General features: G+C 42.8%; 1 protein-coding gene, 1 long non-coding RNA gene and 1 pseudogene across 3 annotated transcripts in view; 1 reads left to right on the top strand and 2 right to left on the bottom strand.

Annotated features, from left to right (window-relative positions):
- Positions 1-167: 167 nt before the first annotated feature.
- OXA1L (OXA1L mitochondrial inner membrane insertase) lies at positions 168-17,776 on the bottom strand. The gene is made up of 10 exons (XM_082620148.1): positions 17,694-17,776; positions 17,088-17,249; positions 3,885-4,098; positions 2,270-2,413; positions 1,930-2,015; positions 1,577-1,741; positions 1,281-1,385; positions 1,028-1,190; positions 859-939; positions 168-774 (listed from the first exon to the last, which is right to left on the bottom strand). The coding sequence occupies exons 1-10, from the start codon at positions 17,754-17,756 to the stop codon at positions 647-649; spliced, it is 1,311 nt and encodes a 436-aa protein (XP_082476274.1). The 5' UTR covers positions 17,757-17,776; the 3' UTR covers positions 168-646.
- A 92-nt stretch (positions 17,777-17,868) lies between these two features.
- LOC309802528 overlaps positions 17,869-26,396 on the top strand; it is a 45,843-nt gene continuing 37,315 nt past the window's right edge. The window contains exons 1-2 of the long non-coding RNA XR_014293819.1: positions 17,869-18,072; positions 19,586-19,852. This is a non-coding gene — a long non-coding RNA (uncharacterized lncRNA). The remainder of the gene's footprint in view (positions 18,073-19,585; positions 19,853-26,396) is intronic.
- LOC309802527 (elongation factor 1-alpha 1-like) lies at positions 21,107-23,331 on the bottom strand (annotated as a pseudogene). Its single transcript has one exon. The product of its transcript is annotated as an elongation factor 1-alpha 1-like (transcript).

Raw genomic sequence — 26,396 nt, 5'->3', positions numbered from 1 at the left:
TGCTTGAAAGAATCTGAGTATTTCTTCCCTCTTGAGCCAGTTGCTGAAGGCTGATGCAACCAGTCTCTACACAAGAGAACACCTAAGCTGCTGTATCAAAATGCTAGGTTGTTTGATAAAAGCTTTATCAACTTCCTCTTAATTATCACTAAAAACTTAAGCATATCTACTTTTTGAAGGGTAGTTTATAGTTAATCTTGGGGTAAATGAATGTGGTTCCTCCAGATAGTCTCCACTTACCATGCATACCTCTGACCACAAAGCAAGTACAGATAGGACAACACATCTAAGCCCTTAATGCCAGGTTACAACACTGAGACGCCTCCTAAGAGCATGGGACAACAAGAACAATCACCACCCAACCTATTCTTTTCTCTGAAGCACTCAGTCCATTTCCCTGTTTAGTAAGTGTCAGGGAGCAGCATGTAGTACGGAAGTTTACTAACTCAGCGGATGGGAAGATCACTTGGCTCCCCAGTGTTCTTTTACACTTAGGTGGAAGAGTCTGTAGTGGAATCCACTTTTAAAATGAACATCAACATGTGCCCCAGTTTCTAGGTCTGGGGCAAGGACCCAGCATCAGTTCTTTTTCTAAGGCTGAGTCTCTCAAGAGAGAGTTCCTGCCGGTATGAGCAGGGAAGAAAATTCAGCCAAGTGTGTCACTCCAGGGATGCTTTGACTTTGGTTTGTTGCTGCTGCTATTGGGGGTGTTGGGAGGTCCATTCTTTCCATGCTGTAGCAGAGGGTTGTGGGTAAAGGTCTGTCGTAAGGGACCTGGGGGAAGGAGAAAAACCAATCTCGATGAACAAAGGAAAGGAAGAAACAAATGACAGAATTTAGCCTGCAAGGGTTATTTACCCCTGGCTGCTAGCTCCAAGTGATTCTGCATGCGTCGTTCACGCTCCTGTAGCTCATGTGCCACTTCCGCATTCTTCCAGCCTGTGTAAAAAGGAGTAAGGCAGTTTGGTCCTGTATCCACTTCTAGGCCACTCTCCCCAGGTCCTATTCACGGCGGACAGGCCCTTACCTCTTTTGAAGCTCTTTATGAAGCCTTCCTGGGGAGGTAATTTGTCTGGGTCATGCACAACACGCTGGGGGATTTTAAGTACAGCACGTACAGCTGGAATACGGAGGCAGGCCACCTGGCCCAGGGAAAACATGTTGGAGGAGAGCCAGTACATGAACACTGCCTGGATGAGAAGGAAGAGAAGGTACTCAGAAGCTGCGTCCCTGGGCAGCTTGCCGGGAGACTTGGAGCCAGCCCCTAAGACATTACTTACCGAGGGGAAATGGATAGTTATGGGCAAGACTGCCAGGGGCATCAATCTGATAAAATTTCTCATCCACTGAAGGTCAGAACTTTGCATGCCAGTTTCAGCACCTAGCTGCAAAAAAAAAAAAAAAAAAAAAAGGCAGGGGAAGAATAGTAAATGCATGGCAATTTTAGTTGAATGTGGCTCAGATTTCTTACCCATCAACTCTATTTCTCCAGGGAGTGAAGAATGACCATTCTGTACAACTACTTTCCCCTCACTCCCCATTCTGCAGGCCTGGCACTCGGCGAACCTGGGCTTACCTCAAGGACACCCCACATTGTAGCAGTGACCACCAGAGGTAATATGTAAGTGGGGTCAGATAGTGTGAGATCCTGGAACCACCAGAGGCCACCGGTCTGCAGGCTGGGCACGGGAAGGTTAGCCATTTCTCTCAAGGCAATGAAGAAGGAGATGAAGATTGGGGCCTATGACACAGGATAAACAGTGTCAGGACCCTTTAGTAGAAGGGACATTTTAATTACTCCATTACTGAAACCCATGTAGCATAGTATCACCACCACATGCTTTTTTGGGGGTCTAGGGCATGGGAAACACAGAGGAGTAATCTGATTGGTTCTGATGAAGTTAAAGAAGGGAAATGTTTTTTGCTCACCTGAGTCAGAGGTAGAATGAGAGGTCTAAAGAGTTTAATATCATGCTTTTTCTGGTAGAACGTCATCTCCGAGGAGGCCCTGTAAACTGTGAAGGGAGTGGAAACTAACAGTTGGGCTAACAGCTAGGTTGGAGGAGGTGACCATCCTCATCACCTGGCCCATGAGATTTCTAACTGACCCTGGCCAGTCACTGGAAGCATGAGGCCTAAGAAGCAGGTAGATCTTAGAACTCGCCCAACTGTAGCAACTCCTGATTTACGCTGTTCCCCCAACCTGAGCTGAATGTCAGGGAAAGCGCAAATGTGGACCTCACCCATGCTCATTCTGCAACTGACTCACATTCAGTATGGTTTCCTGTCAACTTGGCCTCTCTGATTCGAGCAGAAAACTTCTGAATCTCTGGCAAGTGGTTGTGGATGTTAGCTGCCTCTCGCTGGCCCTTCACGATGAGAGGAAACACCAGGCAGCGGGCAAGGACTGTACCTGGAAAACACGAACTAAGACTGGAGTGAAATTCAAGCCATTCTGCAGCTAGAAGGCTGAAAGTTTTTAGGTCCTCACTGAAAGGGTCTCTTAGCCCAGACTTTTCCACCCTGTGACTCGTGCCCAAAGGGCCCTAAAACAAAGGGTACGGGTATGACTTAGTTCCTTTGAGGCTCAGTCTTCTGCTTTAACGTCAAAAGTCTGGCATTAACTTCTCTAGGCAAATGACCAGGAATCTTATTTCCTTGAACAAAAAGGTGACAGAAGCCACTTTTTTTTTTTTTTTTTTTTTTTTTTTTGCGATACGCAGGCCTCTCACTGTTGTGGTCTCTCCCGTTGCGGAGCACAGGCTCTGGATGCGCAGGCTCAGCGGCCATGGCTCACAGGCCCAGCCGCTCCACGGCATGTGGGATCTTCCCAGACCGGGGCACGAACCCGTGTCCCCTGCATCGGCAGGCGGACTCTCAACCACTGCACCACCAGGGAAGCCCAGAAGCCACGTTTGTAGATCAATGGTTTCCAAACTTTTCTATGATCAATGGACTCCTTTTTTCCCCAACTCTAAGTGTAACCCCAATATACGTAACAAATAAAATCAAGCTGCCCTGGGTGAGGAGGTAGTCTGACTACAGGATTGTTCAAGCTCTGGCCTTTGCTTTGCTCAGAAGCACTTTTACAGAACTCTGGGGCTCGCAGGAATGAAGTTTGAAAGCCACTGTCCTAGAAATGCCTGCAGTAGGAGGTAATCTGGTGGCCTACTGCTTTAGCTCCCTCCTATTTCTTTTCTTACACTTCACATTTCTTGATCATTTCAACAAATATTTATTTAGTTGATGGTATCTGTGGGTAAGCAAGTGGGCCTGGGCTGAGAAGTGACCAGGTGGAGATACAGGTTTAGGCTTTATCAACATTATGATGAATGGTGTGAAGTGGACAGAGAAGGGAGCTAAGGATGGAACCTGGAATCCCAGCACTAAAGGGGCAGGTAGAGTACTGAGCAATGGAGATGGGAGGGTGGTCAGAAAGACAGGAAGAAAATCTACTAAGATTGTCGCAAAAGCCAAGGGACAGGGCTTCCCTGGTGCACAGTGGTTAAGAATCCGCATGCCAATGCAGGGGACACGGGTTCAAGCCCTGGTCTGGGAAGATCCCACATGCTGCGGAGCAACTAAGCCTGTGCACCACAACTACTGAGCCTGCACTCCAGAGCCCATGAGCCACAACTACTGAGCCCGTGTGCCGCAACTACTGAAGCCCGTGTGCCTAGAGCCCGTGCTCCGCAACAAGAGAAGCCACCGCAATGAGAAGACCGCGCACCTCAAGGAAGAGTAGCCCCGGCTCGCCGCAACTAGAGAAAGCCCGCGTGCAGCAATGAAGACCCAACACAGCCAAAAATAAATAAATAAATAAATAAAGTTCTAACCCTAAGCCCCCATTTCCTCTACTGTTGTACAAGATATATCCCCCTTACATGCAGCAATGGCCCCCCACCAAGGTAGGCCTAGGTTAACATGCATAAATTCCAGTAAGTTCTGGATCAGTCCCACTGGGGTGTATGACCCCAGCCCAAGCTCAGTGAAGCTCTGTTCTGCAGCAGCCAGGATGATATCTGCAGTGTCTCCAGAAGCCACCTCAGGTACTGCTGTAGGTGGGGGAGGTGCAGGAATGACCGGAGGGGCCTGAACCTGTGGGGAAAAAGGAGGAAAAAAAAAAAAAAAAAAGCCAGGCGTTATATTCGGGGAGGGAGGGACACACACATAGAAATCGAGGTCCCTCTTATTATAACTAATACTGGGGTACCCTCCTGACTCCCTGTTTCTCGTTCTCCCAGGGTAGCCTACACTGTCATAGAATTCAAAGCTTAAAAAGAACATTTTATGCCAGGAAATCAATTAAAAAATACATTATTTTCCTGGATTTTGTAATGCTTGTGGTATCTGTCAGCTTTTAAAAAACCATTACTTTGTAAAGATTTCTTATTCTACATAAATATTCCCACTCATATTTTTTAAAAAAGGATATTTTATTTTCCCCTCTAGGCAGAAAGATAAGTTACTCAAAATAAGACTTCATGATTCTCCTTCATGCTGGGAAGTTATTTCTTGTGCATTTTCCAAACTTCAGTCATTTGAGTATCACTGGCACGATTCAGCATACACTGAAACTATTATAATTTTTCTTTAAACAACTCAGTTTTTAAGATCAAAAATATCTACTTGGTCTCATCCTGATAAATATTAATGTCAATGAAATCAGGGATATACAAGTTATAATCAAAGATATACAATTATAAATTGTGTCAACTGAAAAAAAAAATGCACGACCTAAAAGTTGAGAACTGTGTGTTACTTGGGGCATTACTGAGGACTTAAGTGCAGGACAAAGCCTCTCAGCTCTGAGGGACTGTTCCGAAGAGGTAAGGGAGAAGCCAGGATGTATAGGAGTTTTTGCAAACAAACAAAACAAACAAAAAAAACAACCCCAAAAGCCAGGTAGTCAAACACCAAAAAATTACTGCTAATTAAATAAAAACCAGATGTCTCAGGTTAATGAATTTAGTGCTTTTCTATGTATGGAAAGACACCAGAATTTGGGCTTATTGAAATCATTCCTTTGATTTGTACCATAACTATCTAGGGCCAGTATTCTGTTTCTCCATCCTGACTTCTCTCAGGGTGCACTGTTGGGGGTGACTGCAGTGGCTGATGGTCCCAACATCCTTTGTTTAGTGATAAGGCAGGTGACATTCTTTGTCCTCAGCACCTCCTTCTAGGTCATAAACTGGACCAACAATTGGGAGGCATTTCATGACCAATTCTGTCCCACGGCACTAGGAAGGCTGATTCGTAGATCAGGCCAAGATTTTGCTGATAGGCTACTCAATTTGCTAATTTTTGCATCAGGCCCTGTTGATAATCTAAAATTCTCTGGATCGCCTGGATGAAGAATGTTGCCTGCCGTATCAGTAAATAAAGGATGCTGCAGCCATCAAGCCATCAGCCACCCTCAACTGTATACCCTGAGGGGATTCAGGATGGAGAAAAACAATACTGGTGCTATACAGGTAAGGTGCATATCAAAGGAATGATTTCAACAAGCCTAGACTCTTAAATCATTCCACACATAGAAAAGTACTAAACTCATTCACTTGAGATGTCTGGGTTTTTTTTTTTTTTTTTTTTTTTCTTTTTGCGGTATGCGGGCCTCTCACCATGTGGCCTCTCCCGTTGCGGAGCACAGGCTCCGGACGCGCAGGCCCAGCGGCCATGGCTCACGGGCCCAGCCGCTCCGCGGCATATGGGATCCTCCCAGACCGGGGCACGAACCCGTATCCCCTGCATCGGCAGGCGGACTCTCAACCACTGCGCCACCAGGGAGGCCCGAGATGTCTGGCTTTTAACACTCATCTTTTGATGTTCTGACTACCTGGGTTTTTTTTTGCAAAATTCCTACATATCTTGGCTCCTCCCTTACCTCTTCGGGAGTCGTCCCTCGGAGCTATCTCAGAGGATTGTCTTCTGGCTTAAGTCCTCAGCAAGACCACTGAATAAAACATAATTCTCAACTCTTAGGTTGTGCATTTTTTTTCAGTCAACAATTTTGGTGACCACGAAGGGAACCAGAGCAGAACTATCTCCTTTGCCCGAACTCTAAGAGGATCCAGGGCCTGGTACCAGCAGAAGCCTCTTGGGCCTGTCTGCCTCCTTGGAGAGTCCAGTCGAATTTGGGTGATTCTTGGATCTCCTGATTATTGGTTGATGATCCTGAGTTTTATCTGGCAGCGTCTAACTGCCCAGTTGAAAGCTACTGGGGAAACCAGGTGGAAAGACTGGGAGTTGCTCAGTTGAGACAATAAGGAGTCTAGACTGGGTGATTAGGTGACAGGCTGGCCTAACATCTTTGCCTCCAATTAAACACTCTCGCCAAGTCTATGTATGTACAAAACTTGTTACAAGTACTCACTTAACTGGGAATTAAAGGAAATCTTGCCCTCAAAATAGCCCATATGGGGCTTTTTTTTTTGCTGCATCTCATGGCATGTGGAACTTCCTGGACCAGGGATCAAACCCACACCCCCTGTAGTAGAAACGAGGAAGGACCACCAGGGAAGCCCTGGGGCTCTTTTACTGTATACGCACTTAAGTTAGAGAAAGTAGCTTGATAAACCATCTTTTCAGAATTCTGACCTTAAAGAAATAAAAGCCCTTCTGGGGGAACTTGCAAGTCTCTCCCAGTGTCTGAGATGTAAATGTTCTACTTGATCTTCTTAAGTGTGTGAGCGCGTGTGAGTATGTGTGTTGTGTTTTGTGAGAACTTGGTCTCTGCCATCCAGAAGGTACATATATTCTGCAGCCAACTGAACAGACTGAGATTCTGAGCAGTCTTTTTCCGGACTGTGTGAACTCTCAGGGGCTTTTTGCCATTTTAACTTTTGCTGCATCAGCCTGTACAACAAAGGCCTTTACTTTCTTGGGCTATTTTTGGGAGTAAACCTTCTGTATCTTGGTTAGGTGGCATCCTTCGCACTCTCTTGTGGGGATGCTTCTTTCGTCCTATTGGTCTGAATCACAATTAAGATATATCTCATTAATGGCCAGATGACAGGTTTTTTAAGTTGGAAAAACTCTAAATCGGTAAATCTTTAGAGAGTCTCATTATAAACAGCTGTTTTATCAGGACCCATGGAAAAACCAAATTGGAAGGTGGAAAAATATATATAATGGTTAACCTAAGAACTCCTTTAGTTTAAACCAAACAAAAAACTGGCTTGGGAAGCCTTGTTCCTGGTCTCTGCTTCCCCTCAATGGGTGTTATAGATGCTAAAAAAAAAAAAAAATCAATAATGTTAATTAGGTTCATTAACAGGGAAATAAGAAAAAACTGAAGGGAAGGTCTAGAGACTTTTTCCCAACAAGGTGGAAATTTTAAAGGGACTTGTCCCAAAAGATAAGAAGTCTCTACATGGTTTTTAAGAAATGGAATAAATAAAATGGACGTTAATGGGACTAAAACAAAAGGTTTTGGTACAATACTGCCTAAAGTTGGATGAGCTTTAGCCCCCTTTAGGGATTCCCATTGATCTTCAACATTAAAGGGCCCCAAACAAGTCTGCTCTATTTATCCCAATTAAAAAAAAAATGTATGTTTAAAAGACTGGAAGAAAATTTCATTGAGATATCTGACCAACAATTACTTGGGGCAACATATAGGCCAATTAGTCAAATTAAAAGATTGACAGGGATTTCCCTGGTGGTCCAGTGGCTAAGACTCCACGCTCCCAGTGCAGGGAGCCCGGGTTCCATCCCTGGTCAGGGAACTAGATCCCACATGCTGCAACGAAGATCTCGCGTGTGGCAACATAAATAAATATTAAAAAGAAAAAAAAAAGATTTACAAAGGGTCTGAGTCCCTTGGCTCATCCCCTCACTGGGAACCCCAGTGCCTTTTATTTTTTAAATTATTTATTTATTTATTTGGCTGCATCAGGTCTTGGTTGCAACACACAGGATCTGCGTTACGGTGTGCGGGCTTCTCTCTAGCTGTGGCGCGTTGGCTCAGTAGCTGTGGCTCGCGGGCTCTCAAGTTGTGGCACACAGGCTTAGTTGCCCCATGGCATGTAGGATCTTAGTTCCCCAACCAAGGATCGAACCCGCATCCCCGGCACTGGAAGGTGGATTCTCAACCACTGGACCACGAGGGAAGTCCCCCAGTGCCTTTTATACAAAAATACTATTTTATATGGTCAGCATAAAAAGAAAGGTTTCTGCACTCATTATAAGACCAAGGTTTGTTGATGGGGTCCTAATAGAAACTAAAGTTAAAGGTATAAAGTTGAAAGAATGGAGACAAAAGTTTATGAACATTGGTATTAATGAGCTTTATATAAGATGGTTACATGTCTTTTGCCTAATTATATTATGGGAAAGACACGTTTTACTGGGGAATGCTTCCTTGCCCGATATAACACAGGGCATACAAATCTGCCCCTCAGGAAATATAATTAAACACACTAAAGGAAACCAACAGGGTTACCTGGGCCTGCACAATATAAAATAAAAACTGGGAGCAATATTCAAGGGCTAATAAAAATAATAATAGAGATTTTGCTCTGGATTTAACTTGTGAACTCAGAAAGAGGACTTTTATTGAATGTCTTATGCAAGCTTTTAAAGGCATGGTTAAGTTAAACCCTAAAATTCTAGAACACAGAACTCATGAATTTCAGTTTAGTTGGAAATCTTCTCAGTGATATAAAAAAGCAAATAAAAGAAAATACAGTTGGGCAAATCAAGCTTTTAATATCATTTAAGCGGCAAACCAGTTCTTTGGAGAATTAAAAGCAACTGTCTTTGTCTTGCAAATCTCTACAAATCAAAAATATAAATACAGCTCACAATGACTTGAGGCTGAGCCTAATTAGCTCAATCAGGTAAAATCTGAAACCAAGGAAAAAAGAGAGAAAGGCCTTTTAAAACTCAAACTGCTAGGGCTTCCCTGGTGGCGCAGTGGTTGAGAGTCCGCCTGCCGATGCAGGGGACACGGGTTTGTGCCCCAGTCCGGGAAGATCCCACATGCTGTGGAGTGGCTGGGCTTGTGAGCCATGGCCGCTGAGCCTGCGCGTCCAGAGCCTATGCTCCACAACGGGAGAGGTCACAACAGTGAAAACAAACCTCAAACTGCTAGAAAGGCTCCCTCACTCAAAATCTAGTTCATACCCTTTAAATGATCTGTACTTGTTTATGGAATCTTTTGTCACTTTGGTTAAGTGAATAAGTATTGTTTCACAGTGACCTATGATCCTATGCGACCATGTGTTTTGAAACCTTTTTGATATTTTTGACAAGGTTACAAGTAACAAATTCTAACTAAAGTTATTTTAACCTCCAGCTAACTCTGGGATGCTTCAAAGAAACCCTGAGGCATCTCAGAGACAAATTTAAACGTCCGCTTATTTGGTAAGTTTAAATTACTTGAGAAATACTGTCAACTGATTGGAGACAAACCTTAGGTTATATTGTATGGGTAAATGTCATTAATATAGCCATTCCAAAATTTATATGGAATTTCTAAAATTCCTGGCATAATGTTATCAGTCATAATTCTAGTTATTATCTTAAAATGCTGTACATCACAGAAATATCCAAGTTTCTTGTCAATTACATTGTAATCAGATTTTTTTCTTTTTAACATCTTTATTGGAGTATAATTGCTTTACGAGGGTGTGTTAGTTTCTGCTTTATAACAAAGTGAATCAGTTATATATACACATATGTTCCAGTATCTCTTCCCTCTTGCGTCTCCCTCCCTCCCACCCTCCCTATCCCACTCCTCTAGGTGGTCACAAAGCACCGAGCTGATCTCCCTGTGCTATGTGGCTGCTTCCCACTGGCTATCTATTGTAACCAGATCTTTAACCATGCCATTTTAAGTCTTTTGTGGTTTATAGACAACCACTGTTTTACTCTGGAGCTTTTATAAAATGAAGATCTTCAAGAAGATTCATAAAAAGAACTTTCTGGGACTTCCCCGGTGGTCCAGTGGTTGAGACTCCGTGCTTCCACTGCAGGGGGCGCAGGTTTGATCTCTGGTCAGGGAACTAAGATCCCATATGATATGTGGTGTGGCCAAAATAAATAAATAAATAAATAGAACTTTTTGACAAATATAAGTTTCTGATAACTTTTAGATCATACCACTGACTTCGGTAAGAAATTACAAAACTCTAATGAAAAACTTGATGACTTCATCCAGATCAACAGCAATTAATTACATGGGACTGAATGAACTGATAAATATCATTTATAATTTTCTGAAATATACTGGTTTTTAATCTTTGCTTTCCAGGAAACCTTTCTTCTTAGGCTATGATCTAAAGCAAGTTGATAAAGTATACATTTGTAAACAAAGATGAAACATTTATCTTTCTACCTGATCCATCCAGAATTTGGCTTCTCCAGCTGGCTCTCCTGTGGACTTGATTTTTTTTTTTTTTTAATAAATTTATTTTTGGCTGCATTTGGTCTTCGTTGCTGTGCATGGGCTTTCTCTAGTTGCGGCCAGCGGGGGCTACCCTTTGTTGTGGTGCGCGGGCTTCTCATTGAGGAGGCTCTAGGTGCGTGGGCTTCAGTAGTTGTGGCACGTGGGCTCGGCAGTTGTGGCGCATGGGTTCTAGTGTGCAGGCCCAGTAGTTGTGGCGCACGGGCTTAGTTGCTCCGCAGCATGTGGGATCTTCCCGGACCAGGGCTCAAACCCATGTCCCCTGCATTGACAGGTGGATTCTTCACCACTGGGCTACCCGGGAAGTCCTGACTTGATTGTTTATTGTGACCAGATTACAACTATTTATACTAATCATTATTTTAATTTGTTCTCTTTGTTTCCAAATTGTTTATGCCTTGTGTTTCTCTCTGCTGTACTATGATCCGATTAACGTTACTAGCTATAGTACGTATCCTGTCTATTTTATTTTTATTTTTGGCCGCGTCATGTGGCATGCAGGATCTTAGTTCCCCGACCAAGGACCAAACCCGTGTCCCCTGCACTGGAAGCACGGAGTCTTAACCACTGGACCACCAGGGAAGTCCTCCTGTCTATTTTATAAGATTGTCTCTTGTATTATACAATGTGTAACCATGGCTAAAAGTCTCGAGACAGTTGACTGTATATGTAACTCTACACAGAATAACTGTAATAGTGCAACTCTAGATATGGGAAGAAGCAACATTTCCTGGATCCTAACAGATGAGTAAGACAGGTGATCCAGGGAATTTTAGATTATGAACAGGGCCTAATCCAAAAATCAACACATTGGCCTACAAACAGAATCTTCCCCTGATCTAGGAATGTGTCTTGCTAGCAGTGTGGGACAAAATTGGTCATGGAATGCCTCCCTGAAACATTGATCTAATTTATGACCAAGAGGAGGCACTAAGGACAAAGAATGTTGCCTGTCATATCAGTAAACAAAGGATGTTGGGGCCATCAGCCACTGCAGCCACCTGCAAGGGTGCACCCTGAGGGGATTCCGGATGGAGAAAAACAGAATACTGGCCCTAGACAGTTAAGGTGCATATCAAAGGAATGATTTCAATAAGCACTCACCCCGCCAAAAAAAAAAGCCCCCCTCAAAAAAAGCCCCGACTCTTGCATCTTTTGTTACACAGAAAAGTACTAAACTCATTAACTTGAGACATCTGGTTTTTCTTCAATTAAGAGTAATCTTTCGATGTTCCGACTACTTGTTTTGGCTTTCTTTGCAAAACTCCTATATACCCTGGCTCCTCCCTTACCTCTCTGGAACAGTCCCTCAGAGCTGAGAGGCTGTATCCTAGTTAAGCCCACAGTAATGCCCCAAATAAAACACAATTCTCAACTCTTAGGTTGTGTATTTCTTTTCAGTTGACAAATCGTACCTCATTTACCTTTTTTTTTTTTTTTTTGCTGCACCCTGTGGCTTGTGGGTTTTATAACTTATGAAAATATCACCAAGTTAATTTTTTTTCTTGCTGACAACTCTGCAACAGAAATAACATGAACTTATTGACCTTCAGTAAACCTAGGTACAATAAAAGACATGTCTATATTGATTAAACCAGCAAGCTTAAACTAGCTTTAACACCAGATATTAACTTAATATTGAATATTTCCTAGATCACATGAACCTGAAATTCATTCCGGCCAGTTTCCTTTATATTTAGAAATATTTAATTTGTAAGCGCTTACTTTTAAGTCAATTAAATAGAGGTCTTTTATAAATTTAGAGAGTATACCCAGAGGTAGTGACATCTCATACGTATAATGTCTACACACACGTAAACAGACAAAACTAGAGATCTCACAGTTTCACTTAAAAAACTTAGCTATGAATCAGGTATTACAATATAAACTTACTAGTTTATAAATAACAGTTGGAATTAATTAAATTCATTTGTTCAGATGACTAAGGCTTTGCTATTTGTGGAAAAGACTTAAGATTTGTATTTCTCTATGACATAAATCACAGCAAGATCCTTTTTGACCCACCTCCTAGAGAAATGGAAATAAAAACAAAAATAAACAAATGGGACCTAATGAAACTTAAAAGCTTTTGCACAGCAAAGGAAACCATAAACAAGACCAAAAGACAACCCTCAGAATGGGAGAAAGTATTTGCAAATGAAGCAACTGACAAAGGATTAATCTCCAAAATTTACAAGCAGCTCATGAAGCTCAATATCAAAAAAACCAAACAACCCAATCCAAAAATGGGCAGAAGACCTAAACAGACATTTCTCCAAAGAAGATATACAGATTGCCAACAAACACATGAAAGAATGCTCAACATCATTAATCATTAGAGAAATGCAAATCAAAACTACAATGAGATATCATCTCACACCAGTCAGAATGGCTATAATCAAAAAATCTACAAACAATAAATGCTGGAGAGGGTGTGGAGAAAAGGGAACCCTCTTGCACCGTTGGTGGGGATGTAAATTGATACAGCCACTATGGAGAACAGTATGGAGGTTCCTTAAAAAACTAAAAATAGAACTACCATACGACCTAACAATCCCACTTCTGGGCATATACCCTGAGAAAACCATAATTCAAAGAGTTATGTACCAAAATGTTCATTGCAGCTCTATTTACAATAGCCAGGACATGGAAGCAACCTACGTGTCCATCAACAGATAAATGGATAAAGAAGGTGTGGCACATATATACAATGAAATATTACTCAGCCATAAAAAGAAACAGAATTCAGTTATTTGTAGTGAGGTGGATGGACCCAGAGTCTGTCATACAGAGTGAAGTCAGTCAGAAAGAGAAAAAACAAATACCGTATGCTAACACATATATATGGAATCTAAGGGGAAAAAATGTCATGAAGAACCTAGGGGCAAGACGGGAATAAAGACACAGACCTACTAGAGAATGGACTTGAGGATATGGGGAAGGGTAAGGGTAAGCTGGGACAAAGTGAGAGAGTGGCATAGACATATACACACTACCAAACGTAAAAGCAGCCGCATAGAACAGGGAGGTCAGCTCGGTGCTTTGTGACCACCTAGAGGGGTGGGATAGGGAGGGTGGGAGGGAGGGAGATGTAAGAGGGAAGAGATATGGGAACATATGTGTATGTATAACTGATGCATTTTGTTATAAAGCAGAAACTAACACACCATTGTAAAGCAATTATACTCTAATAAAGATGTTTAAAAAAAAGCGGGGGGGGGGGGCTTCGCTGGTGGTGCAGTGGTTGAGAGTCCGCCTGCCGATGCAGGGGACGCGAGTTCGTGCCCCAGTCCGGGAAGATCCCACATGCCGTGGAGCGGCTGGGCCCGTGAGCCATGGCCGCTGGGCCTGCGTGTCCGGAGCCTGTGCTCCGCAATGGGAGAGGCCACAACAGTGAGAGGCCTGCGTACCAAAAAAAGAAAAAAGATTTGTATTTCTCCTTGATAAACCCTAAGGAGGGTATGAACTAGATTTTGGGTGAGGGAACCTTTCCACTGGTTTGAATTTTAAAAGGCCTTTCCTCTTCGGTTTCAGGTTTTACCTGATTGAGCTAATTAGGCTCAGGCTCAGGTCTTTGTGGGCTAAATTTACATTTCTGATTTGTAGAAATTTTCAAAACAGACAGTTGCTTTTAATTCCCCAAAGAACTGGTTAGTTGCCTAAATGATACTAAAAGATTGATTTGCCCAACTATATTTTCTTTGTTTTTTTAATATCACTGAGATTTCCGAATAAACTGAAAACCAAGAGTTCTTAGGGTTCAATTTATCATGTCTTCAAAAGTTTGGACAAGGCATTCAACGAAGGCCCTCTTTCTGAGTGCACCAGTTAGACCCAGAGCAAATCGCTATTACTGTTTTCATTAACCCTGGAATATTAGCCCTCAGTTTTTACTTTGTATTGTTCGGGCTCTGGTAACCCTACTGGTTTCCTTTAGTATTCTTAATTAATATTGTCTGAGGGGCAGATTTATATGCCCTGTCTTATAATACCAGGCAGGGGAAGCATTCCCCAGTGAGAGATTAATATCTATCCTACAATATAATTAGGCAAAAGAGATGTAACCATCTTACATAAAGTCCATTTAAATATACCAATTTTGATAAATTTTTATCTCAAGTCTATCAACTTCTATACCTTTAACTTTAGTTTCCATTAGGATCCCATCAACAAGCCTTGGTCTTAAAAGGAGTCCAGAAACTTCCTTTTTAGCCCAATCATTTAATCTATTTTTGTATAAAAGGCTCTGGGGTCCCCAGTAAGAGGTTGAGCCAAGGGACTCAGGCTCTTTTGTCAATCTTTTAACTTGATCAATTGGCCTGTGGCCACAAGCAATTGCTGGTCAGGTATCGCAGTGTAAGTTTCTTATAGCCTTTGGGGGGGGAGTACACACACACACACACACACACACACACACACACACACACACACACACACACACACACACACACACACACACACACACACACACACACACACACACACACACACACACACACACACACACACATTACACTGGGGTAAGTAAACAGAGTGGACTCATTTGGAGCCCTTTAATGTTGGGGACCAATAACGTTGGTCCATCCAACCTCAGGTAGTGTTGTAACAAAACCTTCTGTTTTAACCCTATTAACACCCGTTTTATTTATCTCATTTCTTAATAGCCATCTAAAGATTTCTTTATCCATTTGGGATGAGTTCCTTTAAAATTTACAGCTTGTTGGGAAGAAGACTCTAGACTTTCCCTTCATTTTTTTTAACCTCCCTGTTAATCAGCCTCATTAACATTATCTTCAATGTTCTGAATCTGTAAGACCCTCTGAGGGGAAGCAGAGACCACAAATAAGGTTTCCCAAACCCTTTTTTTTTAAAACTAAAGGGAGTTCTTAGGTTAACTATTGTATGTGTATCCACCTTCTAATTTATTTTTTTAAGTACCAATAAAACAGCTGTTTATAATGGCAGCTCTCTAAAAATTTACCAATTTAGAAGTTTTTCCAATTTAAAGGATCCAATGGCTATTGATAGGTGGTATTTTAATTACAACTCAAACCGATAAGATGCAAGATGCATCCCCACAAGAGACTGCAAAGGATGTAGCCTTCACAAGATCTAGAAAGTTTACTCCTAAAAAACAATCTAAGAAATTAAAGGTCTTTGTTATATAGGCTGACGCACGGAAGATTAAGATGACTGAAGTCCTTGAGAGCTGGCACAGTCAGACAAAAGACTGCTCAGAATCTCAGTCTATTCAACTGGCTGCCAAACGTAAACCATATATGTACTTTCCGGATGGTAGAGACCAACTTCACACACACACACATGCACACACAACACACACATACGCACGCACGCAAGAAGATCAGGTAGAACGTTTACATTTCAAAGACAGAGAAAAACACAAGTTCCCTAGAAGGGCTTTTGTTTCTTTGTAAGGTCAGAATACCGAAAAGATGTTTTATCAAGCTGGCTTTCTCTAGCTTAACTGCATATAAAATAAAAAGAGCCCCTATTGGCCATTTTCAGGGCAAGGTCTCCTTTAATTCCCAATTAAGTACATACTTGTAAATATAAGCACAGAAACCTGGCAGGGTGTTAATTGGAGGCTAGCTTTCTGAAAAAATGTTAGGCCAGCTTCTCAGCTAATCACCCAGTCCAGACCACTCAGAGTGTCTCAACTGAGTAACTCCCAGTATCTTTCAACTGCGCAGCCAGGTGCCTGTTAAGACACTGCCAAATAAAACTCAGGATCATTAAACAATAAGTGGGAGATCCAAGAACCAGGAAAAACTCACCAAAATTTGTCTGGACTCTCTGAAGAGGCAGATGGGTACAAGAGGCCTCTGCTGGTACCAAGGCTCCAGTTCCCCAGATTTCAGGTGAAGGGGAAAACTCTGCTCTGGGTCCCTTTGTTGGTAGCCCAGTCTATGACTGAAAAAAATGCACGACCTAAACGTTGAGAACTGTGTGTTATCTGGGGCATTACTGAGGACGTAAGCCCAGGATACAACCTCTCAGCTCCGAGGGATGTTCCAAAGAGGTAAGGGAGGAGCCAGGATGTACAGGAGTTTTTGCAAACAAAACAAAACAAACCAAAAAAACCAGGTAGTCAAACACCAAAAAATTACTGCTAGTTAAATAAAAACCAGATGTCTCAAGTTAATGAATTTAGTGCTTTTCTAAGTATGGAAAGACGCAAGACTTTGGGCTTATTGAAATCATTCCTTTGATATGTACCTTAACTGTCTAGGGCCAGTTTTGTTTCTCCATCCTGAATTCCCTCAGGGTGCACGGTTGGGGGTGGCTGCAGTGGCTGAAGGCCGCAACATCCTTTGTTTACTGATATAGCAGGTGACATTCTTTGCCCACACTTGATACGCAAGTTATAGTTTTTCTAATACACACACAGAATCACATCTCACACCACCATCAGTGGCTTGCCACCAATCTGGCAAACAACGCCTAGTATATGACGTAAATCTTTCCTCCTGTGCTCTCAATAATTTCCCCACTGATTTGAAAATCTATCCCAAGCAGAGACGCTATCATTTGGCGAGTTGGGTGGACTGCGGACAAGAACTCTGCTCCACATCCCCCTCCCCCTAGTCAAAGCAAAATAAAAACAAATCAGAAAGAAGCACCACTCCTAACACTGCAGGGACGAAACGTCTCTTACCTGGGCTTCTGCAAAAGAGATGGCAGAGGTACTGAGGCCCCGGGGGCCTGGGGCCGCGAGGAGGACATAGTGCGGGTGCCCGCAGCAGCGGCCGGCTGGGAACCGGCGCCCCGCTGTCAGCGCTTTCCGGGGCCATTGGCAGGGCCCTGCGACGCTGTGGAACTGAGTGGGTAAAAGGAGGATGGAATCCTTTTACCGGGTGAAGTCGCTCATTATGCTCACCGCCTCCCCCCGCCCCCCAGACAGGCAGCCAGCTACCACAGGTGAGCACACTCTACTCCCCGCGCTCAGACTGCGAGCCTGAAGGCTTGCAAGCTGTGAGTCCTGCATCTTAGCTACCGCAGACGCACCCCGGGGCCCAGAGGTTGAGGCTGAGGTTTCCTTAGAAGGAGTGACGCTTGTTCCCCGGAACAGACCACTATACTAGGCTGCTGAACCCGCGGAGTCGGGAACGGAACCCTCCCGCGTCCTCATGTGACCCGAGGTCACGAGACGCAGGTCCGGGGAGCAGATCAGCGTCTGCTCATGCCCACAGCAGGAGTGATTCCTGGCTCGGGTCACAGGGATAGGGTGGCATCCTGTCGCTCGGCTCCGGGGCATCCTTACCTGACGCTGGGGCCGTAGCAGGCGCAGAAGCTCCCGGCGTCCACACATCAACCCCAGCGCCATCTTACCAGGAAGAGGACTTCTGTTCGCGTCTGCGCACTCAGAACCGCAGCCTCGCGGGAGGAGGCCCTTTTGGAAATGGGCATGAAGCCAGAGCTGTCGCCACGCTCAGGAGGTAAAGGAGACTGGAGCTTGACGACCATATTTGAAGTGGGTAAGAAGCTGCAAAGGGCCACGTTAACAAGATCGCGCAGAGAGTGTTTTCGGGAGATTGAAGTTCAGAGCCATATCACCACAGGCGTTCGTTAGTGGCTGCATAAACCTGGAAGTTTTCTGAATTTAAAATCCGTGATTCTCCTGCGACTTGTTAAACTAAAAGGTACCCTCTAGACGATCTTGGCTGTCCTTGGTGTGGGGTTGTCCTGGCCAGTGATGTTCGATTCTTGTTGCTAGATAATACTGTAATCGCAGATCCAGTGAAATTTGAGAGTGGTCTGGAGTTTGACAGAAATTGAGGGAAGGCAGCTTCTAGGAAATATTTTCCTTCCAGATAAGAAGACAAAGCTTCAAGAGGAGGCTTCATCTTTCCCCTTCTCTTTCCTTAGGGGTTGGTTGAGGAGTATCTTGTGATATTGAGGGGACAAATCTTTAAAGATGAAAGGTGGATCGTTAGGGAGTTTGAGATTGACATGTACACACTGCTATATTTAAAATGGATAACCAACAAAGACCTACTTGTATAGCACAGGGAATTCTGCTCAGTATAATGTAACAGCCTAAATAGGAAAAGAATTTGAAAAAGAATAGATACATGTATAATGTATATGTATAACTGAATCACTTTGCTGTACACCTGAAACTAACAATACTGTTAATCAACTATACTCCAATATAAAATAAGAAGTTAAAAAAAAAAGCTAACATGCTGAAGATGGTTGTATGGAAAGATAGAAAACCCCTGAATACTTGATTATGTCATTGAGCTGCTGCAGCAGGCTTGGAAACACCTATCTCCAGATTTTGTTGTGTAAGATAATTGAAGGTCTTTTTTGTCTAGACTCGTAGGTCTCTGTTGCTTGGGTTCTTGAAACTGATAGCATTTCTAGAGATACATGAGGTGAAGTTCCCCTCCTCCAAAGAAAAAAGAAGTAAGAAAGGTGGGAGTTGAGTATACTTGAACCCCTACGAAGACTCAAACTACAGAATGCTTTTTTTTTTTTTTTTTCCGGTATGGGGGCCTCTCACTGTTGTGGCCTCTCCCGTTGTGGAGCACGGGCTCGGGACGCGCAGGCTCAGCGGCCATGGCTCACGGGCCCAGCCGCTCCGCGACATGTAGGATCTTCCTGGACCGGGGCATGAACCCGTGTCCCCTGCATTGGCAGGCGGACTCTCAACCACTGCACCACCAGGGAAGCCCTACAGAATGCTTTTGAAATAGCAAAGTATAGTTTGGGAAAGATACAATAGCCTGAAATGATTTCAATCACTGCTAGTTTGGGCTGGTTATAAATGTACCTGACAGGAATGGTAAAAACAGAAGGCAAAGAAATATAATACAGATTTAGTGGTAATTAGGGGTATGACCTATTAATCACATATATTGGACACCATTGTAAGCAAGCTTTTTAAAGATTACTTTGAAAAATCAATACAGTTAGAAGTAATGGCAAATATACAGCTACAGAACACTTGGCAAAAAAAACAAAAACCAAACAACCTATCATATGGTAGACTGTTACTTTGGTGGCCCCAAATGAATCATTCCTCTCAGTTTTGCACCCCTGATAGTTCCCTCCTCTTGAATCTTGGCTGGCCTATGACTTGCTTTAATCCTTAGAATTCATTTTAGGCCCATGCCTTAAGAAGACAATAGCTTCTACTTTTGCATTCAGGGAGATGCCACTGTGTTGGAAGTTTGACTTCTCAGACTTCCATGCTGTGAAAAGCCCAACCTAACCACACGGAGGAGCACTGAGGCCTTGGCTAACAGCTCCTGTTGAGCTCCCAGCCAACAGTCACCCCCAGCTCTCCAGCCATGTGAAGAAGGCCATCGTGGAAGTGGATTCTTCAGCCTCTACTGTAGTTACTTTGGGTGACTCTATGTAGAGGAGAGATAGGCTGTTTTCTCTGCTCAGCTCTGCCCAAGTTGCAAAATACAAGTAAGTAAAATGATTGTGGTTTTAAGCCACTGAATTTTGGAGTACTTTGTTGTTTGGCAGTAGATAACTGAAATAAATTTTAATGTTATGTCAGTAGGTTTTTGTGCTTGGGAAAAGAGCATCTCCTTACCACTAAAGCTAACTGAGATCTGCTGATATTAGTTTGCACTTATTTCTGATATTTCTGTGTGTTTTTATTGCCTTTTCTTGGGAATTGGTCCTATTTTCCCTTTTAGATTGTAGATTTCTAGAGGCAGGGAACAAGCCTCCTATCTTATGCACTTTTCCCCCCTCATTAAGCTTTTTTAAAAAATTTTATTATTTATTTTTATTTTTGGCTTCATTGGGTCTTCATTGCTGTGCACGGGGGCTACTCTTCGTTGCGGTGCACGGGCTTCTCATTGCAGTGGCTTCTCTTGTTGCAGAGCACGGGCTCTAGGCACGTGGGCTTCAGTAGTCATGGCACGTGGGCTCAGTAGTTGTGGCACGTGGGCTCTAGAGCGCAGGCTCAGTAGTTGTGGCTCTTTGGCTTAGTTGCTCTGCGGCATGTGGGATCTTCCCGGGCCAGGGCTTGAACCTGTGTCCCCTGCGTTGGCAGGTGGATTCTTAGCCACTGTGCCACCAGGGAAGCCCCATGAGCTTTGTTTTAATGGAACTCAAAATTCTGTGACAGATTTTTGGTCAAATTGTTTCCATTAAAAAGTACTGATTTTCATACACGCTGCTATATTTAAAATAGATAACCAACAAGGACCTACTGTATAGCACAGGAAGCACTGCTCAGTGTTCTATAATAACCTAAGTGGGAAAAGAATTTGAAAAAGAACAGATACATGTATATGTATAACTGAATCACTTTGCTGTACACCTGAAACAAAATACTGTTAATCAACTATACTCCAATATAAAATAAAAATTTAGCATGCCGCAACTAAGAAGCCCACATGCCACAACTAAACATCCCACATGCTTCAACTAAACATGCCGCAATGAAGATCCCGCATCCCAGCACAGCCTAAATAAATAAATAAATATTAAAATAAAATAAAAAAATTAAAAAAATTGTTCAAAAGGGGAAAAAATGTACTGATTTTAAAACCTAATAACTTAAAACTGCCCTACACAAAACAAATGGCCCACAAAACATTCTCCTTTCCTTCTGAAGGTTTTATGATGCATGTTATCATTAAGTAGTCTTTTTTTTAAATTGGAGTATAATTGCTTTACAATGTTGTGTTAATTTCTGCTGTACCATTAACAAGTCTTTTACTATTAAACTTAAATGGCCAATTGAGACGAACAGTTCTGAGACTGTTCTTCCACCACTGATTAAGACTAGAGTGGCAGGTATTGGGGATAATATTCATTTAGCCTCTGAGCTTTCTGGGAGGACTTGGTGACCTCGCCAGCTCTAGCTGCCTTCTTGTCCACTGCTTTGATGACACCCACAGCAACCGTCTGTCTCATGTCATGAATAGCAAAATGGCCCAGAGGAGGATAGTCAGAGAAGTTCTCAACACACATGGGCTTACCAGGAACCACATAAATGACGGCAGCATCACCTGATTTCAAGAATTTGGGGCCAAGTTCCAGCTTTTTCCCAGAATGACCATCAATCTTCTTTAGCTCAGCAAACTTGCAAACAATGTGAATGGTGTGACAATCCAGCACAGGTGCGTATCCAACACTGATTTGGCCTGGATGGTTCAAGATAATCACCTGAGCTGTGAAGCCAGCTGCTCCCATTGGTGGGTCATTTCTGCTGTCCCCAGCCACATTGCCACGATGAACATCTTTGACAGACATGTTCTTGACATTGAAACCCACATTGTCTCCAGGAAGGGATTCACTCAAAGCTTCATGATGCACTTCAACAGACTTTACTTCAGTTGTAACATTGACTGGAGCAAAGGTGACCACCATGGCAGGTTTGAGAACACCAGTCTTCATTCGACCCTCGGGGACAGTACCAATACCACCAATTTTATAGATGTCTTGGAGGGGCAGACGCAGGGCTTGTCAGTTGGACGAGTTGGTAGCAGGATGCAATCCAGAGCTTCAGGCAGCATGGTTCCTCTGTCGTTGCCATCTTTTTTTTTTTTTTTTTTGCAGTACACGGGCCTAGCTGCTCCGTGGCATGTGGGATCTTCCTGGACCGGGACACGAACCCGTGTCCCCTGCATTGGCACGCGGACTCTCAACCACTGCGCCACCAGGGAAGCCCTGTCATTGCCATCTTTACAGGTGACTTTCCATCCCTTGAACCAAGGCATGTTAGCATTTGGCTCCAGCATGTTGTCATCATTCCAACTAGAAATTGGCACAAATGCTACTGTGTCGGGGTTGTAGCCAATTTTCTTAACGTAGGCTCTGGCTTTCTTAACGATTTCCTTGTATCTCTTCTGGCTGTAGTGTGGCTCCATAGAATCCATTTTGTTAACACCAGCAATTAGTTATTTCACACCCAGAATGTAGGCCAGAAGGGCATGCTCACAGATCTGCCCATGCTTGGAGATGCCTGCTTCAAATTCACCAACACCAGCAGCAACGATCGGGACAGCACAGTCAGACTGAGACGTGTCTGCAATCATGTTTTTGATGAAGTCTTTGTGTCCTGGGGCATCAGTGATGGTCACATAGTACTGTTGGTCTTGAATTTCCACAGGGAGATATCAATGGTGATACTACGCTCACGTTCAGCTTTCAGTTTATCCAAGACCCGGACATACTTGAAGGAGCCCTTTTCCATCTCAGCAGCCTCTCTCTCAAAATTTTTGATGGTTCTTTTGTCGATTCCACCACATTTGTAGATGAGATGGCCAGTAGTGGTAGACTTGCCTGAATCTATGTGTCCAATGGCAACAATGTTTTTTAAAATTTATTATTTTTGTCTATGTTGGGTCTTCATTGCTGCACTCAGGCTTTCTCTAGTTGTGGCGAGTGGTGGCTACTGCTCATTGTGGTGCGAGGGCTTCTCATTGTGGTGGCTTCTCGTTGTGGAGCACAGGCTCTAGGTGTGCGGGCTTCAGCAGTTGTGGTGCGTGGGCTCAGTAGTGTGGCTTGTGGGCTCTAGAGTGCAGGCTCAGTAGTTGTGGTGCCCAGGCTTAGTTGCTCTGTGGCATGTGGGATCTTCCTGGACTAGGGGTTGAACCCGTGTCCCCTGCATTGGCAGGCAGATTCTTAACCACTGTGCCACCAGGGAATTTCCCGTTTAAAGTGTTTTAAAGAGAGTATATAATGAAGTGTTAGGTAACAAAATACATATTAACTGTGAGTGCAAAGTTAATATGGGCCACAACAGTCACGGAAAATTCATGAAAGAGGAGAGTGGATGAGATTTTGGCTGGTGCTTCCAGGCAGAGGGAGTAAAACAACAGGTCTGTGGAGGATAGTATGAAGACTGGTCTGCAATGGAGTTAACTCTGTTATTCCTTTACAAAGACTTTATCCTAAGAAATTAACCAGAGTTATATTCATAGATGTTCATTACAGTGCTATTTAAGTTGGTAAAAACTGGAAACTCTATTTTGTTTAAGAGTTTCTCCTAAGAAGATAGTAAAAAATACCGATATTCAAAGATGATCATTACAGTGTTATTTAAAATGACAAAAATTGGAAACAATCTACATTTTAACCAATAGGGAAATGCAAATGGCTTAGGCTACATTCATTCAATAGAATATGTGTTCATTTCAAACATATTTTTAATTATAACAAGTTGGCAAAATGTTTATGATTTAGTAAAAAGTGTATATAATTATGTAAAAGAAGCAGATGCAAAACTATAAGTACATTATGCTGTTAATTTTGTGGAAAAAAAAATGCATGTCTTAGGAAAAAAGCCTGAAAGAAAATACACCAAACATTTTATATGAGGATAATCTCAAGGTGATGTAATTATAGGTGATTTTTATTTCCATCTTTACATTTTTCTATAGTTTTAACACTTCTAGCAATGATTATATATTTTGTTTATATTCCTAGATACTATCTGTATTAGCTTACTGGGGCTGCTGTAACAATAGACTAGGCACTTAAACAGCAGAAATTAATTTTCTCATAATTTGGGAGGCTAGAAGTCCAAGATCAAGGTGTCAGCAGATTTGGTTTCTTCTGAGGCCTTTCTCCTTGCCTTGCAGATGGCAACCTTCTCTCTGTCTTTACATGGTTGTCCTTTTTTTTTTTTTTGCGGTACGCAGGCCTCTCACTGTTGTGGCCTCTCCCATTGTGGAGCACAGGCTCTGGTCGTGCAGGCTCAGTGGCCATGGCTCATGGGCCCACCTGCTCCGGGGCATGTGGGATCTTCCCGGACCGGGGCACGAACCCGTGTCCCCTGCATCGGCAGGTGGACTCTCAACCACTGCGCCACCAGGGAAGCCCCATGGTTGTCCTTTTGTCTGCACATGTTTCTGGTGTCTCCCTTTGGGTCCAAATTTCCTCTACTTTTAAAGACAATGGTGACATTGGATTAAGGCCCATCCTAAAGACCTCATTTTTGCTTAATTGCCTCTTTGAAGACCTTGTCTCCAAATACAGTTACGTTCTGAAATATTGCGGTTTAGAATTTCAACATATAAATTTTGGGGAGACACGATTCACCTTATAGCACTATTTAAAAATGTGATTGGTGTATTATTGAAAATATGAGAAACAAAACGTGGGGCAAGTGTGAGTAGAATAGAAAGATATATGGTGGCTAATGGTGGGAGAAGAGGTGAAATAACAATGATACCTAAATTATTATTTTTTTTAAATTGAAATATAGTTGATTTACAGTGTTGTGTTAATTTCAAGTAGACAGCAAAGTAATTCAGTTATATATATGTATGTGTATATATGTATATATTTTTTTTCAGATTCATTCTATTATAGGTTATTACAATATATTGAATATAGTTCCCTGTGCTATACGTAGGTCCTTGTTGGTTATCTATTTTGTATATAGTTGTGTGTATCTGTTAATCTCGAACTCCTAATTTATCCCTCTCCCTCCTTTCCCCTTTGGTAATCATAAGTTTGTTTTCTATGTTTGTGAGTCTGTTTCTGTTTTGAATTAAGACCTAAGTTAAAAAAAAAAAAAAGACCTAACTTAATTTTTTTTTTTTTTTTTTTTTTTTTTTGCAGTATGCGGGCCTCTCACTGCTGTGGCCTCTCCCGTTGTGGAGCACGGCCTCCGGACGCGCAGGCTCAGCGGCCATGGCTCATGGGCCCAGCCGCTCCACGGCATGTGGGATCTTCCTGGACCGGGGCACGAACCCGTGTCCCCTGCATGGGCAAGCGGACTCTCAACCACTGCGCCACCAGGGAAGCCCTGCATGTCTCTTTTTGAATTATGGTTTTCTCAGGGTATATGCCCAGTAGTGGGATTGCTGGGTTATATGGTAGTTCTATTTTTAGTTTTCTAAGGAACCTCCATACTGTTTTCCATAGTGGTTGTATCAATTTACATTCCCACCAACAGTGTAGGAGGGTTCCCTTTTCACCACACCCTTTCCAGCATTTACTGTTTCTAGCTTTTTTGATAATGGCCATTCTGACCATCATGAGGTGATGACCGCATTGTAGTTTTGATTTGCATTTCTCTAATAGTGATGTTGAGCATCTTTTCATGTGCCTCTTGGCCATCTGTATGTCTTGCTTGGTGAAATGTCTATTAGTTCTTCTGCCCATTTTTTAACTGGATTGTTTGTTTTTTTGATATTGAGCTCCATGAGCTGTTTATATATTTTGGAGATTAATCCTTTGTCTGTTGTTTCATTTGCAAATATTTTCTCCCATTCTGAGGGTTGTCTTTTTGTTTTGTTTTTGGTGTCCTTTGCTGTGCAAAAGATTTTAAGTTTAATTAAGTTCCATTTGTTTATTTTTGTTTTTATTTCTGTTACTCTAGGAGGTGGGTCAAAAAAGATCTTGCTGTGGTTTATGTCAAAGAGGGTTTTTCCTATGTTTTCCTCTAAAAGTTTTATAGTGTCTGGTATTACATTTAAGCCTTTAATCCATTTGGAGTTTTTTTTTTTTTTTAATCTATTTATTTATTTATTTATTTATTCTTGGCTGCATTGGGTCTTCGTTGCTGTGTGCGGGCTTTCTCTAGTTGCGGTGAGCGGGGGCTACATTTCGTTGCAGTGCGTCGGCTTCTTATCGCTGTGGCTTCTCTTGTTGTCGAGCAACAGTAGTTGCAGCACGTAGGCTCAGTAGTTGTGGTTCACGTGCTCTAGAGCACAGGCTCAATATTTGTGGCACACGGGGCTTAGTTGCTCCGCAGCATGTGGGATCTTCCCGGACCAGGGATCGAACCTGTGTCCCCTGCATTGGCAGGCAGATTCTTAGCCACTGCGCCACCAGGGAAGTCCCCAGGAGTTTATTTTTGTGTATGGTGTTAGGTAGTGTTCTAATTTCATTCTTTTACATGTAGCTGTCCAGTTTTCCCAACACCACTTATTGGAGGGGCTGTCTTTTCTCCATTGTATGTTCTTGCCTCCTTTTTCGTAAATTAGGTGCCCATATGTGTGTGGGTTTATCTCTGGGCATTCTATCCTGTACCATT

Source organism: Mesoplodon mirus, assembly GCF_964341445.2.
Source record: "Mesoplodon mirus genome assembly, chromosome: 4".
In the NCBI taxonomy this organism is placed as follows: Eukaryota; Metazoa; Chordata; class Mammalia; order Artiodactyla; family Ziphiidae; genus Mesoplodon; species Mesoplodon mirus.
Note: the sequence above shows the minus strand (reverse complement) of the source record. Positions and strands in the feature narration are given on the sequence as shown.